The 19,752-nt window shown below is 45.2% G+C and overlaps 1 protein-coding gene across 1 annotated transcript in view; it reads right to left on the minus strand.

Annotated features, from left to right (window-relative positions):
• The window catches only part of alk (ALK receptor tyrosine kinase), a gene marked incomplete at both ends in the record, with an annotated part of 658,401 nt that overhangs the window by 105,445 nt on the left and 533,204 nt on the right, over positions 1-19,752 (minus strand). The window contains 3 exons of the mRNA XM_083632425.1: positions 2,370-2,542; positions 10,381-10,484; positions 11,303-11,437. Coding sequence (XP_083488551.1) covers positions 2,370-2,542; positions 10,381-10,484; positions 11,303-11,437 — 412 coding nt within the window. The remainder of the gene's footprint in view (positions 1-2,369; positions 2,543-10,380; positions 10,485-11,302; positions 11,438-19,752) is intronic.

The following is a 19,752-nucleotide window of genomic DNA, read 5'->3' on the forward strand; positions in this document are numbered from 1 at the left end:
CTACTTGATTACCGTAATTACATTTTTTTAAATGGATTAAAATATTCTTGCAAATGTAGTCGTCAAGTTCAAATTTCATAATTGTTTTATTTAAGTTCATAATTATTTTATAAATGTTAGTGTAAAAACGGAAGAAATAGCCTAAAAGGCTCAATATTCTAGCCTTCTCCCCAAGCACAAATTGCACCGTGCTCATCGGTACCACATCACTGTGGTTATTGATTAGTTTTAAGGTTTGTAGGATTGGGACAGTGATGCTTGTAAAAAAAGTGATTGGGCTGTCTACGGCCATGACAACCTGCAGCATTACATGAGGTGAATTCTAAAACAAGGTATCAGGGCTCCTACTGTACACATTTTCAATTAAAAAAATCCATACTTTTTTCCAGACCTTGATTTGTTTCGAAGATGTTGTCTGGTGTTCAATGATTTACACGGATAGACATCTTGCCCCGGCTAACTAGATAGATCATATCACTATATCTTCACAGCCACAAATATCAATGTGAGAAGATTGACAGGGTTCCTACAGGGTTTCCATTTTAAAATTCCATATTTTTCGGAGACACTGTGTTCTTGACTGGATTGGATGTTGGTGGGTATTTGATATAATATGCAAGCTGACAGCGGCTGGGTAACAGAAGTAGCACTTTCCTCAGGAGAAAAGGCTATGGGGTTTTAGAATGGGGATTTTGCTTAAATGCATGAAATAAGGTCTGCGGTTAACGAAAATGTATGGGAGTGGTAATGTGTGTTCAGCAGGATCATCTTCACAAACGAGGACCACTTTTATGATCTTTTGAAACGTAATTGCGTTTTTTTTACGCAATTTTCAGAAAACGTTCCAAAAGACTTTCACGCTGTACCAGCTCCTCTTACTCTCACTCTGCTATAGCGGGGGGAAAAAAGGCTCAGTTATTTACCCAAAGTACCAAGCAGGCCTGCTTTATTGCACAATCCAAATCTTCGTCAAAACTTGCCATTTTCAGCGTGTACCTTGCTAGCTAGCTAGCGTTGTTGTTGTTTCACAGCAGCGGAGGCATTTGAGAGTGACTCGCAGGGAGCAGAAAGGGATTTCCCTTCGCTCCGACTGAAATGGTCGGAGCCAATGGCAGGCAGGACCTGCCAGTCAGAATATAGCTTCCCATTAACGAGCAGGCTCTCACCCCAACAAACACACACAGAAGCACTCACATGCTGCACGCACGCACGCACGCACGCACACACACACACACACACACACACACACACACACGGTCTGTTATTCCCTGGGTGTTTGTACTTAACCTATATTTCAGATGACACTTGAGCTCCACACAGGTCAGTATGTAAAGGCTGGCAGGGTCACCTCAGGGTGAAGGACGTGACACTCTAATTAAGAGCACAAGCATAGCTGAACTACCCAGGAATCACAAATTAATCACTCTCAAGAGAGCACGATTATCCAAGCTTGAAGAGCAAAGAGACACCCACTCGAGCAAACACAGAAATGAAACGCCATGTCTTGTGAGATTTTTCTCCTATTCTTGCTTTTTTATATAGAACATATATTTAAAAAAGGGTTTGAACTACTATCTTCTTAGGGGAAATCAAGGGCCATAGCTAATTGGAAGGAAAGGAGGATGAGTAGAGCCGTGTGTATTGATTTCTACTCTCTTTTTCCAGAGCAGAGAGGGGGATATATGTTGTATATACACACAGCAGGCCCATGGTTCAAGACTACAGGCCCCTATGGGAGTCATTAATCCTGTGGAGTTGAGAGTGTTTGTAGGAAAATGGAATGTAAATGGTGAAAATCTGCATTTATGAGACGGGAGTGTGTGTGTGTGAAGAAGAGCTACTCAGAACTTTCATGAGACCTCTGTTGCTGAAGTGTGTGTGTGTGTGTGTGTGTGTGTGTGTGTGTGTGTGTGTGTGTGTGTGTGTGTGTGTGTGTGTGTGTGTGTGTGCGCGCGCACGCTTGCGTGTGTGAGAGTTGTCTTTTGCTCTTTACCAACTAACCTGAAATAACAGAACCACCCATCAATAGAAGTCACGCCCCCTTCTGGTTTAGGCATACGAACCCGATACGAACCAAGGGATTTTAACCAATTTCGTAAAATGTTTAGAATCAGGAGAGACCATAATATTTCACTCTGATCCAAACTTTAAAAAAAAACGTTGATTTAAAAAATATATATATATATATTTTTTAGTTTTGGTCAGAGTCAAAAGTTCTGGTCTGGTTTAACCAACTAAAACTATTTTTATAAGGATTCTATGAAATGGAATGGAATGGAAACAAAGAATTCCTTGGTTCGTATTGGTAAACTGGAAGGGGGCGTGACCTTGGCTGTCTATTGGTGAAACAGGTGAGTGCTTTACTGTACCAGTCTGCCAGTCCGTAAAGAGGAAGGCTGATGAGTCTCCAGCCCCTCTCAGATGTGGGCTTGCTGGCAGAGTGCCACAATTGCCGCTGCTCCTCAGGGCCGGTGCTGTTCTCCACTATCCACAGAGACAGCGCCCCCTTCTGCAAGCCTCCAGAACACACCCAGAACCGCACCTGTTCAGGTAAAACACATTGGAGTTGGGAATTCAAATGAGCAAGGGCCATTTTTGAGGTGCAGAAATCAAAACATACCAGAAAAATGAGTTGACTGAAAGTAAGCCTTTGTTCAAACCATACGCCAACCATATGCCAAAGCCACGCTGAAGCTGAGCTCACGCTTGACCGGTCACACAAGCAGCACTCTCTTTTCCTCAGCGCCACGTCTTGACCCCGCCCACAACTTCCATTGACTTCATGCCTGGCAGCTTCACACGCTTGGAAAATAGGACTGAATCCGTAACGATCGCTTCAGCGTGGCTTGAGCAAGGCACGCGCGCGGGTGGTGTGAACGGCCTCGCCTGTTAACAAGGATGCCAAAATTAAACTTTCAGTTTCAGCGTAGGTTGAGCATTGCTTTGGCGTATGGTGTGAACGTGGGCTAAGACGTATGACAATGCAATAAGGATTTACTCATCAACAAATGTCTCAACAAATGTCTGTCAGTCAAGGAGCAGATGCACTTTACATTGCATTCAGATCAATCAGTAACAGTCATCTTTTCAGTTCTAATTACTCTCACATTACACATTTTATTCTCAGGCTCATGATTTGGGTTATTTGATCATGTGCACTGCTGCTGCTGCTCTGGCACAAATCAATCTCATGTTGCTACACGAGGGATCAGCGTGGCATCACGACACCGCAAAACACCTCAGCGGCAGTTAACTAGTATGTATGAGTCGTCCCAAACAAACGTTAATATCTCAAAACCTATACATCACATGGCTTATATTTTGACATTGAGTGAGAGCAGAAGCAGCTCAAGAGTTTGATGTATAATATATGCATGTCGTGTTAAAGTTGTGTGAACTATCGCAGTTTTTAAAATGTAACCAGGGTTAGCCAACTAGAGTCAGACACTCAAGCTCATGGCTCCATAGGGTCCCATTATCGTTTCCACCCAGTGACGCCGTTTGTTTACAAAAATGCTGATCGCTGATCCCTCGTATTTCCAGGAGGGATACAGTTTTGAAACAACAATTAGCACACGCGACACACAGGCCATAGCATCAGACATGTAGTAGTAGAACATAATGTACATAGTAAAAGAAAGTAGGTCTGAATGTGAACCTGGCAAACGAGCATCTGAATAGAACCGTTTGGAGTACGTCCAATGTGCCACATTGTGCTTGTCGGCAGCAGGTTGTAAGGTCCTTATCGTCGGCTGCGAGACCATTCAAACGTCAACATGATAGGCCTTGCACAGTGCCCACTGGGCGTGACATGAAAGTGAACACGTTGTGGAGCTAAAACCAAAACTAAGAACCTCAACATACTGTAGCTGCCCAGGCGCAGGTTCAGTGTATGGAGGGACTTTTAGAGTGTTCATCTGGAATCCTGGCTAATCTTTGGCTGCATGCCAGGACCTGCGTGCGCTGACTCTGTCGTCCACAACCACAACACATCTTCAACAAGGTCCTTTCCTTTTCCTCTCTCTTTCAGTCTTTCTTTCTCTCCATCCTCCGCTCTGCCCATCTGTCTGTCTTTTCTTGTTGATTCTTGCTTGATTTCCCCGGTGTCTCTGTTGGCCGTTACAACCCCTTGACCTTTCTATCGCCCGCACTCCCTCTCTCTCACCCATCCTTAATTTCTCTCTCAGCTCTTCTCACTCCCCATCCCCCCCTTCCTTCCACCTTCATGATGTCAGGTGGATACGTACAAAAGGGCCCATCCCCCCCTTCCTTCCACCTTCATGATGTCAGGTGGATACGTACAAAAGGGCCCATCCCCCCCTTCCTTCCACCTTCATTATGTCAGGTGGATACGTACAAAAGGGCCCATCCCCCCCTTCCTTCCACCTTCATTATGTCAGGTGGATACGTACAAAAGGGCCCATCCCCCCCTCCTTCATGATGTCAGGTGGATACGTACAAAAGGGCCCATCCCCCCTTCCTTCCACCTTCATGATGTCAGGTGGATACGTACAAAAGGGCCCATCCCCCCTTCCTTCCACCTTCATGTCAGGTGGATACGTACAAAAGGGCCCATCCCCCCTTCCTTCCACCTTCATGATGTCAGGTGGATACGTACAAAAGGGCCCATCCCCCCTTCCTTCCACCTTCATGATGTCAGGTGGATACGTACAAAAGGGCCCATCCCCCCTTCCTTCCACCTTCATGATGTCAGGTGGATACGTACAAAAGGGCCCATCCCCCCTTCCTTCCACCTTCATGATGCCAGGTGGATACGTACAAAAGGGCCCATCCCCCCCTTCCTTCCACCTTCATTATGTCAGGTGGATACGTACAAAAGGGCCCATCCCCCCCTTCCTTCCACCTTCATTATGTCAGGTGGATACGTACAAAAGGGCCCATCCCCCCCCTCCTTCATGATGTCAGGTGGATACGTACAAAAGGGCCCATCCCCCCTTCCTTCCACCTTCATGATGTCAGGTGGATACGTACAAAAGGGCCCATCCCCCCCTTCCTTCCACCTTCATGATGTCAGGTGGATACGTACAAAAGGGCCCATCCCCCCTTCCTTCCACCTTCATGATGTCAGGTGGATACGTACAAAAGGGCCCATCCCCCCCCTTCCTTCCACCTTCATTATGTCAGGTGGATACGTACAAAAGGGCCCATCCCCCCTCCTTCATGATGTCAGGTGGATACGTACAAAAGGGCCCATCCCCCCCTTCCTTCCACCTTCATGATGTCAGGTGGATACGTACAAAAGGGCCCATCCCCCCCTTCCTTCCACCTTCATGATGCCAGGTGGATACGTACAAAAGGGCCCATCCCCCCTTCCTTCCACCTTCATGATGTCAGGTGGATACGTACAAAAGGGCCCATCCCCCCTTCCTTCCACCTTCATGATGTCAGGTGGATACGTACAAAAGGGCCCATCCCCCCCTTCCTTCCACCTTCATGATGTCAGGTGGATACGTACAAAAGGGCCCATCCCCCCTTCCTTCCACCTTCATGATGTCAGGTGGATACGTACAAAAGGGCCCATCCCCCCCTTCATTATGTCAGGTGGATATGTACAAAAGGGCCCATCCCCCCTTCCTTCCACCGTCATGATGTCAGGTGGATACGTACAAAAGGGCCCATCCCCCCTTCCTTCCACCTTCATGATGTCAGGTGGATACGTACAAAAGGGCTCATCCCCCCTTCCTTCCACCTTCATGATGTCAGGTGGATACGTACAAAAGGGCCCATCCCCCCCTTCATTATGTCAGGTGGATACGTACAAAAGGGCCCATCCCCCCTTCCTTCCACCTTCATGATGTCAGGTGGATACGTACAAAAGGGCTCATCCCCCCTTCCTTCCACCTTCATGATGTCAGGTGGATACGTACAAAAGGGCCCATCCCCCCCTTCATTATGTCAGGTGGATACGTACAAAAGGGCCCATCCCCCCTTCCTTCCACCTTCATGATGTCAGGTGGATACGTACAAAAGGGCCCATCCCCCCCTTCCTTCCACCTTCATGATGCCAGGTGGATACGTACAAAAGGGCCCATCCCCCCTTCCTTCCACCTTCATTATGTCAGGTGGATACGTACAAAAGGGCCCATCCCCCCCTTCCTTCCACCTTCATGATGCCAGGTGGATACGTACAAAAGGGCCCATCCCCCCCTTCATTATGTCAGGTGGATATGTACAAAAGGGCCCATCCCCCCCTTCCTTCCACCTTCATGATGCCAGGTGGATACGTACAAAAGGGCCCATCCCCCCCTTCATGATGTCAGGTGGATACGTACAAAAGGGCCCATCCCCCCTTCCTTCCACCTTCATGATGTCAGGTGGATACGTACAAAAGGGCCCATCCCCCCCTTCCTTCCACCTTCATGATGCCAGGTGGATACGTACAAAAGGGCCCATCCCCCCTTCCACCTTCATTGTCAGGTGGATACGTACAAAAGGGCCCATCCCCCCCTTCCTTCCACCTTCATGATGCCAGGTGGCTACGTACAAAAGGGCCCATCCCCCCCTTCCTTCCACCTTCATGATGTCAGGTGGATACGTACAAAAGGGCCCATCCCCCCCTTCCTTCCACCTTCATTATGTCAGGTGGATACGTACAAAAGGGCCCATCCCCCCTTCATTATGTCAGGTGGATACGTACAAAAGGGCCCATCCCCCCTTCCTTCCACCTTCATTATGTCAGGTGGATACATACAAAAGGGCCCATCCCCCCCCTTCCTTCCACCTTCATGATGTCAGGTGGATATGTACAAAAGGGCCCATCCCCCCTTCCTTCCACCTTCATTATGTCAGGTGGATACGTACAAAAGGGCTCATCCCCCCTTCCTTCCACCTTCATTATGTCAGGTGGATACGTACAAAAGGGCCCATCCCCCCCTTCCTTCCACCTTCATGATGTCAGGTGGATACGTACAAAAGGGCCCATCCCCCCTTCCTTCCACCTTCATTATGTCAGGTGGATACGTACAAAAGGGCCCATCCCCCCCTTCCTTCCACCTTCATGATGTCAGGTGGATACGTACAAAAGGGCCCATCCCCCCTTCCTTCCACCTTCATTATGTCAGGTGGATACGTACAAAAGGGCTCATCCCCCCTTCCTTCCACCTTCATTATGTCAGGTGGATACGTACAAAAGGGCCCATCCCCCCCTTCCTTCCACCTTCATGATGTCAGGTGGATACGTACAAAAGGGCCCATCCCCCCTTCCTTCCACCTTCATGATGTCAGGTGGATACGTACAAAAGGGCCCATCCCCCCCTTCCTTCCACCTTCATTAAGCCAGGTGGATACATACAAAAGGGCCCATCCCCCCTTCCTTCCACCTTCATGATGTCAGGTGGATACGTACAAAAGGGCCCATCCCCCCTTCCTTCCACCTTCATGATGTCAGGTGGATACGTACTAAAGGTTGACATGTAAGGGCAACATAAACACATAACTCTAAAAGGTAGAGGCAACACTTTCTATGAAGCAACCCCTTAACCCTTGACCTGCACATGTCTGCTTTGTGACCCTTGTGATGTAAATAATGCATGAGCTATAATATCTTTACAGCGAGATGAGGGGATGCAACCCCTGATTGACAGGGTCAACCTCACTCTCTGGGAGGATCCCCATCCCTTGTGATGGGAAGATCAGTCGCTGCTGCTCTTACAGAAATTGAGTTTAATAATTTAGCAGTTTCTGCCTCACAGTAATTCATTTCAATGTATTTTAATCATATCAATTCAATATATCTCTGTCTCCTCTCTCTCTCCTTCTCTCTCTCTCTCACACACACACACACACACACACACACACACACACACACACACACACACACACACACACACACACACACACACAGGATGAGATGCCTGACAACTATATCTTCCCACCAATGAAGACAATGAAGTGAAGGATGATCAACCTTTTAGTATGCAGATGCAGATTCATAATTATGAGGGACACATAAAGGGGAGAGAGGGACAGGGAGAAGTGTTGCCAGGTTCTTATGGCCCATTTCCACCGCTGGTATCAGCGCGGCCCCGCCCAGCTCGTCTCGCTTTTTTGTCTCATTCCACCGATCAAAAACGTGGACAGCCCGGGTTGAGTCGGGGTTGAGTCGTGCTGCTTTTGGTCCCTGCTCTGTTGAGGTTCTAGCGCTGTGAACCCCTGCATACCAGTTTAGTGGGGCTTACCTTCTCTTCTGTTATGTTATTTCCATCAGTCTTTTGTGTTGCTGCCTTCGCCTCTGGTGAAATAAAATCGATCTCCTTAAGCCCAATTTATGCTTCGTCTGCCGACACTTTTGAAACGGTCGCCGACAGAAATGAGGACTTGAGTCGACACTTTCAAGTGTCGGCGAGCAGTGTCTGCTACCTGGTGAAATGTCTAGTGTCGCTGACTACGTCATAGTATCGCGCAAGTCTGATTGGCTATATAGACGGCATGCGTTTGACTTCCTTGTTTTGGTTTTCACTCGATTGAAATGAATGAACGTGTCCCCGCTATTTTTATCAGCCTGTCCTTGATCTATGACTTCGTGAAAATCACAAAGAACATTGTGCATTTCCCAGAGAGAGAGAGGAGGTGAGTTGTGTGTCGTTTATATGCGGCTGCAGTCAAGTACGTTACATCTTGCCTCCGATGTGGTTTCACTGTGCGTTCCCTCTCTTCTCTTGGCTGTCAGCATTTAATAGCGTTCGAGTGTCACGTGACCGTTAAACAGAAGCGAACGTTCACTGAAGTATAAATGCAACACCATGAGCGACACTTTCTTTTTCGTCTGCGACCATGTGCTGAGCGACACTTTCTAATAAGTATAAATTAAGCTTTACTCAGCTTTAACATGGCGGTGGGTTTCAATTGTTTTGAGAGAGAAAAAGTCTGCTGCTCAGGAAGCCCTTGTAGTTGAGTGCAGCGTCGGCTCCGCTAGGCCGCAGGCGGGGCTTTGGTGAAGCCGCGGTCTTGCCTGGTGAGAGGCCGCCGGGGTAGAGGCTTCACTCTGTAGCGCCTCTCCCGTCCGCGCGCAGCGCATGCCTGTGAGTTTGACTAACTACAAAGTGATATCCATTCTCCTGGCCGATTGTCACATTTGCCCATGTACACTGTAGGTCATTTAGAGGCACCAGTATTTCATAAACAGTTTAAAAGTTCTGTGTATGGATTTAATTTTAACGTTATGTTATAGCCTACTTCGGCTATAGGCGGAGGACAGATATGCGGTCGCTATGACGACCAGTTGTGGGCGGGGGCAGATCAGCAGCGGTGGAAACAAAACATCCATCGGGTCGAAACAAATAGAGCCGAGTGGTGACGAGCTGTGCAGGCCTGTAAAATGTTGTGGAAATGAGCCATTAGTGGCAAAACCCTCCCAGTGCCAATTAAGCCAAACCCATAAACAGCCCAATGATAATTGAAACTACCGGGAGTCCAAAACACCAATAGCAAAGTACAATGAAAACCGCAAACCTGTCGGCAACATGAGGAATGTGAAGTTTGTTGACAAACTACTTGTCACCCTATGAGCTTCAAAGCTATATTTAGCTTTTGAATTTCACTATAGCCTCTATATCTTTACACAGAATGAAAGCCAAGGCTTTATTTTACAGTAACACAGGAATGAGTCCGGAAGACCTGGATGTTAGCACTTCCGGTTCCTACTGTATGTGTAAAAGTCAATGGGATTTTTGTATGAGGAGCAAACTTTGTGTTCAGCAAGACACGATTTTCTAAGCATAAAGGTCCTTACACATCAAGAGCGGTGCGAATATACGGCACGAAATTGCGATGTGAGTTTTGACCCACCTGTCAATCACAGCCACAGACGTGTACACGTTGGAAGCGAATTTCTGAAAAATCGACCGTGGTTCGAAAAAATAAACGCCGCAATAACGCTCAGCGAAACTTCGCCGTTGGTATGCACGGTTGCATTGACCGATATAGGTTCCGAAAATATTATTGACGTGCGAATTCATCGCACGAAAAGAACGCTCCCGATGTGTAAGGACCTTAAATCAGTTTTTTTAACGCGATTTTCAGAAAACTGGGTAAGCCTACAAAAATACGTCATCCCTGCGGTACTCCATTCAAATCTGATGAAACCCTAAAACAGCCAAAAAAGCTGATTTCAAGCAGCACACTGTGTCAATGAGAATGTCCAGCGGCAAGCTTGAAGTAAAATAACTTGAATTCCCAGCAGTCTGATGGCAGAAACAGATTCATGCCCCTTATAACTAATGAGTGTTTCAGTATCACTGTGTACAGTATGTGTGTGTGTCTGCTTGTGTAATGTGTGTATTTGCTTGTGGGGATGTGTACTGTATGTGTTTGCATGACAGTGCTGGTGTAGAGAAGACACACACTGTGTGCTCTGCTCACCATGCAGGGGGAGTTTCTCAGAGGCGGGGGGAAGAGAGGGCTCCTCAGTAATGCTGAGCCGTGCTGACCTTTGGACTGGCCTCCTTCCACATTGAATGTAGCTCCTTCAAAACACACACACACACACACACACACACACACACACACACACACACACACACACACACACACACACACACACACACACACACACACACACAAATAAACACAACACACCAAAAACTTCACACTTCAAAAGATTTCAAAGGAACTCTCAAATAATAATGTCTGAGAATCTATGACTACAGTTTAGAAATCATAAGTTCTTTGTTAGAAAGTGTCATTTCAAAGTGATGACAAAATGATGCTCCACACTGTATGATTTATAATGATTTATATAGTTTGCAATATGTCATAGAGCAGCAATCCTCTATCAAATGGAATTCATCAATGCTTTTCCGATACCATCTTGGGTAGTTCTGTCAATAGTGGAGAATAAAAACAGCTCAAAGTGTGTGAGCGGCGCCCAGACTTTAATCTAAGATATCATCAAGATACATAACATAGTTATAGTTTCTCCATTAATGATGAACTGGAGACTTTGAACTCAGTAGTGTATGTTTGAGCTTTTATTCTAGGCTTCTGTTTTTAGCAGCTTTGAGTTCAGAACAAAACAACACATATGTGCGCGTATCTGACAGATCAGATGTTTGGCTTCTCTTGTTCAATCCAACCCTTTGACTCAACTGTTCCAGATCGTAGCTATAATGAGCGCGAGTGCTGCTTTCCCTTTGAAGCTCATCTTAATGAGCCATTACAGCAGAACGAAGACACACACACACGCGCGCACGCACACACACACACACACACACACACACACACACGAGTCACGACAGAGAGTCGTCCTGAACTTTCAAATCTTAAGAAGGAGTGAATGAGTCACCTAATGATGGGCAGTTCTGTCTGGCAACCTTGGCTGGAGCCTGGGGTCTTCTCCAGGAGAGACCGCGGCCTGTTACCGACTGCCAGCCGCACTCGTCCTCTTCAAAAGAGCAGTAGCTGCCATTGAGAAACCGACCTAGAGAGAGAGAGAGAGAGAGAGAGAGAGTGTGAGAGAGAGAGAGAGAGAGAGAGAGAGAGGAGAGTGAGAAGGAGTCAGGAGATGAGAGATGATGATGATGAGAGGAGGAGCATAATGAGGACAAGCCTGGCAGGAGGGTGACAGAAGAGGGTCTGGAGTGAACGCTGACAGCCAAAACTGTCAAGGAGAAAAGAAGGCAGCAGCGGGTGATTGAGCGACAGGGAAGGCAGAGAGGTTGAGAAGAGAGAGGCATGCGGGGCAAACAGACTCTACAGTCCACAGCACTCTGCTCTGTGAAGATGGGGGTTGGTGGGCGAAGAGTCGGGGATGTGTGGATTGAAGCTCTCAGACTGACTTGATACTTCAGAAAAGTGGAAAAAGGAAAAGGTCTGACGTGCCAGAGAGGGAGACATGAAAGCGAGGAGGAAGTATTCACTGAAGCATTTTGACCACCAAGAGCTACTGTATTGCGAAGGTGGGTCAAAAAATACATGAAAAGTATAGTGAGCAGAAAAGTGTTAAACAAATCAAATCGATCTTATATTTTAGATTCTTTAAAGTAGCCCTTTGCCTTGATGGAAAGACAAAGGCTTTGGAAAGAAATTCACACATAGGGTCAACTTCACTATTTATATTTGTCTAAGAAACAAATGTCAAGTAATTAAGAATTAGGTCAAGATGGCTTTAAGACCCTTCCAAGAACCATAGACCAAGATCCATAGAACCTATCCAATCCATAATCTCTGTAGAACATGTTTGTATAGTATTTACCCAACTCTTTATACTTGTAACTCTATAACTATATATCCACATGCTATAATACTGTCTGGTTGTCTTCTATCTGGCGCTGTATTGTCAGTATCTATGTTATAATATTGTCTTGTCTTGTATCTGTCGCTGTATTGTCAGTACGGTATCTATGTTATAATATTGTCTCGTTGTCTTGTATCCGTCGTTGTATTGGCAGTATTTAAAGTTGTTACTGTATCTGAAATCACCACTATTGACAAAGTTGTCCTTCAGGAAGCAGAAAGAAGCAGCTGCTTCAGGAAGCAGAGGCAGGAACAAAACAGCATTGTTTTTTTTATGTTTCATGAAATGGTGCAGTGAATAATGGCTGCCTGTAGAATATGTGCCTCATGCAATGTAGACAGAGATTCTTCTAGTCTTTTGTCTTTCATATGTTTCTCCCAAGTGCAAACATTTTAATTTGTGATAATGGTTACTTCTTTTATATTTGGTCAAATAACTGACATGTTAAATGAAATACAACTTAGGTAGTTAAAAGTTTTCAAAGCCCAGGCAAAGGCACATTTGTGATTGAATTCTGGCACTATTTTGATAGTCTGTTTTTACTTACAGAGTAGCACACATTTCTCATATCGGCAGATTTTAAATAATTTAACTGTGACTTCACAGAATCTCTCCAAGGTGCTGCAATGACAGAAATACGGTACATACCATATTTATAAATAATACAATAACATTGATTATTTAAATGTCACTCAATTATGACAGGGTTGAAGTGCAAGTCGACACATGAGACAGGTTCACTTTATATTGTATAAGGAGGTACAGTACATACATACTCTAGACCAGTGTTATTCAAAGACTGGCTCGAGCAGGAGATATTATTTGGGTCGAAAAAATACATTTGCAGAATTTCTTCCACAGTCTTTTATTTAAAATGTGTATTATATTGTTTTACTGAGAGAGGAAAAAGTTAGACAGCTTGTTAACTGCCTAAATGCATTTATTCTATTTCATACTATCATTTATAAAGTAGTTATCTCGTGCGCTATGCGCGCTCGATTCCTAGGCTGGCCCGCTGCACAGGCTTGCTCTGCAGCTTGCTGAGCTGACCCTGCAGCTCGGCACACACAATGTGATGGTTATGAAACGGTTTGAGGCTAAACCTCAGAGCAGCAGTGTTTTGCTTCTGTTTAGTTTAATTTCACTTCAAGCTTCATTGTCATTGAAAGGTTTGGCCTTCCTTCTGTTTGCTTGTTGTTGCTGTAAGTGCCCATTATCTACAAGCATCCATCTTTAAGTGCTGTTAACAAAATGCCTTTTTGGAAATGGCATCATCCAGATAATGGTGCTGTAACTGCCCTCTGAGGAGAGCTCATAAAGCTGAAATAACGAGCAAATGCTGCCTTTCTAGTTGACATCTGTGTATTTTTAGAGGTTCAAGCCTGTAAGGCTATTGTTTTTTTATTAGGAGGATAATCTTGTTCTTTTTCTGTCTTAAAACAAGGGAGTGTCAGTCATAAACAAATCAAATTTGATAGGTTTCAAAATTCCCCACTAAATCAGGCAAGACAAATTACACCGATTGGATATGGCAGTTCTCTTTCAAGCAATTTTACGTTTTGGACAATGACTCCTCAACCATAAGGCTTAGAATCTAAAAATAAATCCTCAAATTGCTTGTCTCAAGACAAATTCATTGTAAGTGCTCCCAAATGAACATGCCTTTTTCGATGTTTTGCTGAGCCCTCCTCATAGCATCTTATTTCTAAATGTGTATGTCTGTTTGATAACCGCACCATGGCCTCTACTGAGAGGATTAGAGAAGCGTGGCTGGGGGAACTTGGTATTGATTTATCTGACATTACTGTATATGGGAAAGGAATTTGACTGTGGTCCAATTTGCTCAGTGTTGGAGAAAAATATAAGTTAACATGACATCTGACACATTAATCAATAAGCTATAGGCCTAATTATGCTATAAGTTCCATGCCATTTGACACATAGACTCACACTGACATTTCACCCATATAGAATAGCAGGGACTGCTCCAGTTGCTGAAACAATATTTTTCTCCAACACTCAGTTAATAGTAGACACCAACTGATTCAATTTAAGGTTGCTCATCGTCTTCACTATTCTAAGCATAAGTTGCACAAGTTCTTCCCCTCTGTCTCACCACTGTGTGACAGGTGTCAGACGTCAGAGGGTACTCTGTCTCTGTCTCATGCCTTCTGGTTCTGCCCTTCACTGACAGGATTCTGGGCCAAAATATTTGACTGGTACTCTAAGGCCTACAAAACAACCCTGCAGCCGGAGGCAGAACTCGCCATCTTCGGCTGCTCGGAGACCTCTCTGGACTTCCCCACAGCTGTGCAACAGTCTCCGACGTTGGGGACAACTGTTGCTAAAAAAAAAAAAATCTGAAAGAATGGAAGTCCGCCTCTTCACCTTCTTTCCAACTATGATTGACGACATGATCTCTGTTATAAGGATGGAGAGGCTTAAATCCCTGAGAACCAACTCACTTGGGAAGTTTCTAACTATTTGGGACCCGTTTCTAGCCTACAGTTTCTCGACGAGGTTGGGGGTGGTGGGTGACTTGCCCGACTGGTTCCTCTTGGATCTCCTTGCGTGGGACCCCATGCACATCTCTTACAAGCACACAGACACCCTATACGGATGGTAGCACCACATTATAATAAGTGTTGATATTATATGTATGCTTTCCTTTCTTTTCTTTTGCTGTGTCGGAGCTTGTTTGTTTGTCTTGTTCATGTATTGTTAAAAATGAAAATAAAATATCTAAATAAAGACAAATTCACTGTGCATACGGGTCATTTAGAATTCTATGCCAAACCTATTTTTCACTATTTCTCCTGCAAACCCGAACCAATGATCTTAAAGAGCATATCATCATCATATTGCCTTTCTTGACCTGTACATTTGTTTTTAGGCCATATGTTTATTACCCTTGGATGTGGTATTTTATGATGTACTTGGTTGTCCTTGCTTTTTTGAAATGTTTCAGCTCTATAGCCCTGTTTTTATGTTTCCTTTATATGTACTGTAATTATGTTGATTGTAACCTGGCTTGTAACTGCTGCCTTCTCGGCCAGATCACATTCGCAAAAGAGATCTTGTATCTCAAATGTCTTATCTGGTTAAATAAAGGTTAAATAAAGATTAAATAAAAATATCATGCACGTCCTATAATTTGTGGCTCTAACACAGAAACAGGAAGGGAGGCAGATTTCCTAAATGCTAGACCTTCCAAACTTCACTTAGTGGCCGTTCACACTATACGCCGAAGCAACGCCAAAGCAACACTGAAACCAGGCTGAAGCAACGCCAAAGCAACGCTGAAGCCAAGCTGAAGCGATCGTTCAGGATTCAGTCCTATTTTCCAGGCGTGACGCGTGAAGCTTGAAGCTGCCAGGCATTCATTCAATGGGAGTTGTGGGCGGGTTCAAGGCGCACCGAGGAGGCGCTGAGAGGAAAAGAGAAGGCTTCTTGTGTGAACGGTTAGGCGTCAGTTCAGCCTGTGCCTGCCTCAAGCTTCAGCTCTACTTATGTTCGGCATCCTTCCTGTGTGAACAAGGGCTTAGGCCTGCTTGTCTGAAAGAGGCCCCAAAGTGTGTACTGTAGGTCATGCTGAGTATAGCACCTCCACCAGGACAAAGTGTGTACTGTAGGTCATGCTGAGTATAGCACCTCCACCAGGACAAAGTGTGTACTGTAGGTCATGCTGAGTATAGCACCTCCACCAGGACAAAGTGTGTACTGTAGGTCATGCTGAGTAGCACCTCCATCAGGACAAAGTGTGTACTGTAGGTCATGCTGAGTATAGCACCTCCATCAGGACAAAGTGTGTACTGTAGGTCATGCTGAGTAGCACCTCCATCAGGACAAAGTGTGTACTGTAGGTCATGCTGAGTATAGCACCTCCATCAGGACAAAGTGTGTACTGTAGGTCATGCTGAGTAGCACCTCCATCAGGACAAAGTGTGTACTGTAGGTCATGCTGAGTATAGCACCTCCATCAGGACAAAGTGTGTACTGTAGGTCATGCTGAGTAGCACCTCCATCAGGACAAAGTGTGTACTGTAGGTCATGCTGAGTAGCACCTCCATCAGGACAAAGTGTGTACTGTAGGTCATGCTGAGTAGCACCTCCATCAGGACAAAGTGTGTACTGTAGGTCATGCTGAGTAGCACCTCCATCAGGACAAAGTGTGTACTGTAGGTCATGCTGAGTATAGCACCTCCATCAGGACAAAGTGTGTACTGTAGGTCATGCTGAGTATAGCACCTCCATCAGGACAAAGTGTGTACTGTAGGTCATGCTGAGTAGCACCTCCATCAGGACTAAGTGTGTACTGTAGGTCATACTGAGTAGCACCTCCATCAGGACAAAGTGTGTACTGTAGGTCATGCTGAGTATAGCACCTCCATCAGGACAAAGTGTGTACTGTAGGTCATGCTGAGTATAGCACCTCCATCAGGACAAAGTGTGTACTGTAGGTCATGCTGAGTAGCACCTCCATCAGGACAAAGTGTGTACTGTAGGTCATGCTGAGTAGCACCTCCATCAGGACAAAGTGTGTACTGTAGGTCATGCTGAGTAGCACCTCCATCAGGACAAAGTGTGTACAGTAGGTCATGCTGAGTAGGACCTCCATCAGGACAAAGTGTGTACTGTAGGTCATGCTGAGTATAGCACCTCCATCAGGACAAAGTGTGTACTGTAGGTCATGCTGAGTATAGCACCTCCATCAGGACAAAGTGTGTACTGTAGGTCATGCTGAGTAGCACCTCCATCAGGACAAAGTGTGTACTGTAGGTCATGCTGAGTAGCACCTCCATCAGGACAAAGTGTGTACTGTAGGTCATGCTGAGTATAGCACCTCCATCAGGACAAAGTGTGTACTGTAGGTCATGCTGAGTAGCACCTCCATCAGGACAAAGTGTGTACTGTAGGTCATGCTGAGTATAGCACCTCCATCAGGACAAAGTGTGTACTGTAGGTCATGCTGAGTAGCACCTCCATCAGGACAAAGTGTGTACTGTAGGTCATGCTGAGTAGGACCTCCATCAGGACAAAGTGTGTACTGTAGGTCATGCTGAGTAGGACCTCCATCAGGACAAAGTGTGTACTGTAGGTCATGCTGAGTATAGCACCTCCATCAGGACAAAGTGTGTACTGTAGGTCATGCTGAGTATAGCACCTCCATCAGGACAAAGTGTGTACTGTAGGTCATGCTGAGTAGCACCTCCATCAGGACAAAGTGTGTACTGTAGGTCATGCTGAGTAGGACCTCCATCAGGACAAAGTGTGTACTGTAGGTCATGCTGAGTAGGACCTCCATCAGGACAAAGTGTGTACTGTAGGTCATGCTGAGTAGCACCTCCATCAGGACAAAGTGTGTACTGTAGGTCATGCTGAGTAGCACCTCCATCAGGACAAAGTGTACTGTAGGTCATGCTGAGTAGCACCTCCATCAGGACAAAGTGTGTACTGTAGGTCATGCTGAGTATAGCACCTCCATCAGGACAAAGTGTGTACTGTAGGTCATGCTGAGTATAGCACCTCCATCAGGACAAAGTGTGTACTGTAGGTCATGCTGAGTATAGCACCTCCATCAGGACAAAGTGTGTACTGTAGGTCATGCTGAGTATAGCACCTCCATCAGGACAAAGTGTGTACTGTAGGTCATGCTGAGTAGGACCTCCATCAGGACAAACTGGCAATCTGTCAGGCAGCATTTCAGCAAAATGTTCTAAGAGATGTATAACCTTCCCATAACGATGAATCAAGCTTATATTCTCACCGTCAAATAATTTGCTCCATGTACTTGGTCTCCACTAATGGCTTTTAACAGCTGGTTTCAAGGGCCCAGGGTCATGCAACTCAGTAAACACATGAAAGACCATTTAAGCCTTCAGTGGAAGTAAGAAAAAGAAAAACTGTGAAACTGAAGTTATGTGTTTTATCTTTGAGGTGAGCGGTGTTAATTTTCCTCCACAGAAGGAGAGCGTTCTGTTAACTCATCAAGCCATACAGTTCAGTTCTCTGCACTTTCTGCATTGCATGTAAGAAAACGTTGGCTTGTCTTGTGACATTATGAGTCCTGTCCTTGTTACAGAATAAGTAGTGTTACTCTGAAGTATATGATTATACAGGTCTGTAGTGAAGCCACTTCAGATCACAATGACAACAGTGAGTTTTTTCCCCCCTTTTTCTAGATTTTAGATTTTTTGGGGGGCATTTCTGATTTTATAGGATAGTACAGTAGGCAGACAGGAGAGATAGAGAGAGAGAGAGAGAGAGAGAGAGAGAGGATGACATGTGACAAAGGACAGCACTCTATGCGCTCTACCAGGTGAGCCACTGGAAAACCCCAGCAGTCTCTAAGTTGCTGCATCACTCACTTACTGTATAGATATATTTAGTTACTTACTTTACCCATAATAACCTATCCCTGTTTGTAAAAACAATTAAAGGAATAATCTGCAACATTTTCAGATAAATTAATCTCTAACCACAAGTAATCTGCTAAACTGTTTTGCACCGCAGACCGGTTTAAAATGTTGCTGTGGATCGGGGTGGATGGGCGGAGGGAAGATTGTTAAGCACAGGATTGATGGATATTAAAGGCATAGTGCATGGCTCAAAACGTCATTTCAGCAAGAGCCAAGGTATGGCAAGGTAGGTGGTGGGGGGGTGAAGGGGGGGGGGGGGGGTTCCCCCCCTCATGGATTTTTTTGTGTGAAATTGGTTGTGCAATAGTCAATTTTGGTGAGTTATTTCTATATGCAATTCAGTTATGTGACATGTATAGCAAACATACTTTTTTAAATTCCAGTGAATGATATAGCCTAGGGCTAGGCCCTACATGTAGTGTTACATTTTTTTTTATTTTTTTTGTGTGATTTACTTCACTGACTCACAGGCTGTGCATAAAAATGAATGCTGTAAATTGTACAAGGAACCCTAACCTCTAAAAATATGAATGTTTAGCCTGCAAGAGCAGTTACATTAATGTAGCCTACTTTGTGTACATGACCAACACACTACAGCAGTAAAAACAATAATAGGCTATAGCCTATGGTGTGAGGAAGTGTAACCTCTACTGTAAACAGCTGTGTTACACAATGGTAATTATCCCTGCCTGCCAGAGAATACTTTATTGTTGTTAGAGTGTTTATTTGCAAATAACCTAGCATGAACAACAGTAATGATATCAAGAAAATCCTTATGATTATTATCATGATATTGATTTCAACCAGATCACCCAGCCCAATTTTTGGTAGTCTATATAGCCCCCTGGACAAAAATGCACCAGCTGCCCCTGGATACGGTCACTCTGTCTACAAACTATAACTGTCAAGTCAATAAAGACTTTGCAAGGTAGCTACTGTATGCTTAACAAACAACATCATTGGTAGAATGAATCGGCATCTGTGAGAGAGCAGGAGAGAGAGAGAGGGGAGGGGAGGAGAAAGAGAGAGGGGAGCGCACCGCACGACGCACGTGTGGATGGGGCTCAGTCTACTGAACGT

The sequence above is a fragment of the Poromitra crassiceps genome (assembly GCF_964638095.1).
Source record: "Poromitra crassiceps genome assembly, chromosome: 3".
NCBI lineage: Eukaryota > Metazoa > Chordata > Actinopteri > Beryciformes > Melamphaidae > Poromitra > Poromitra crassiceps.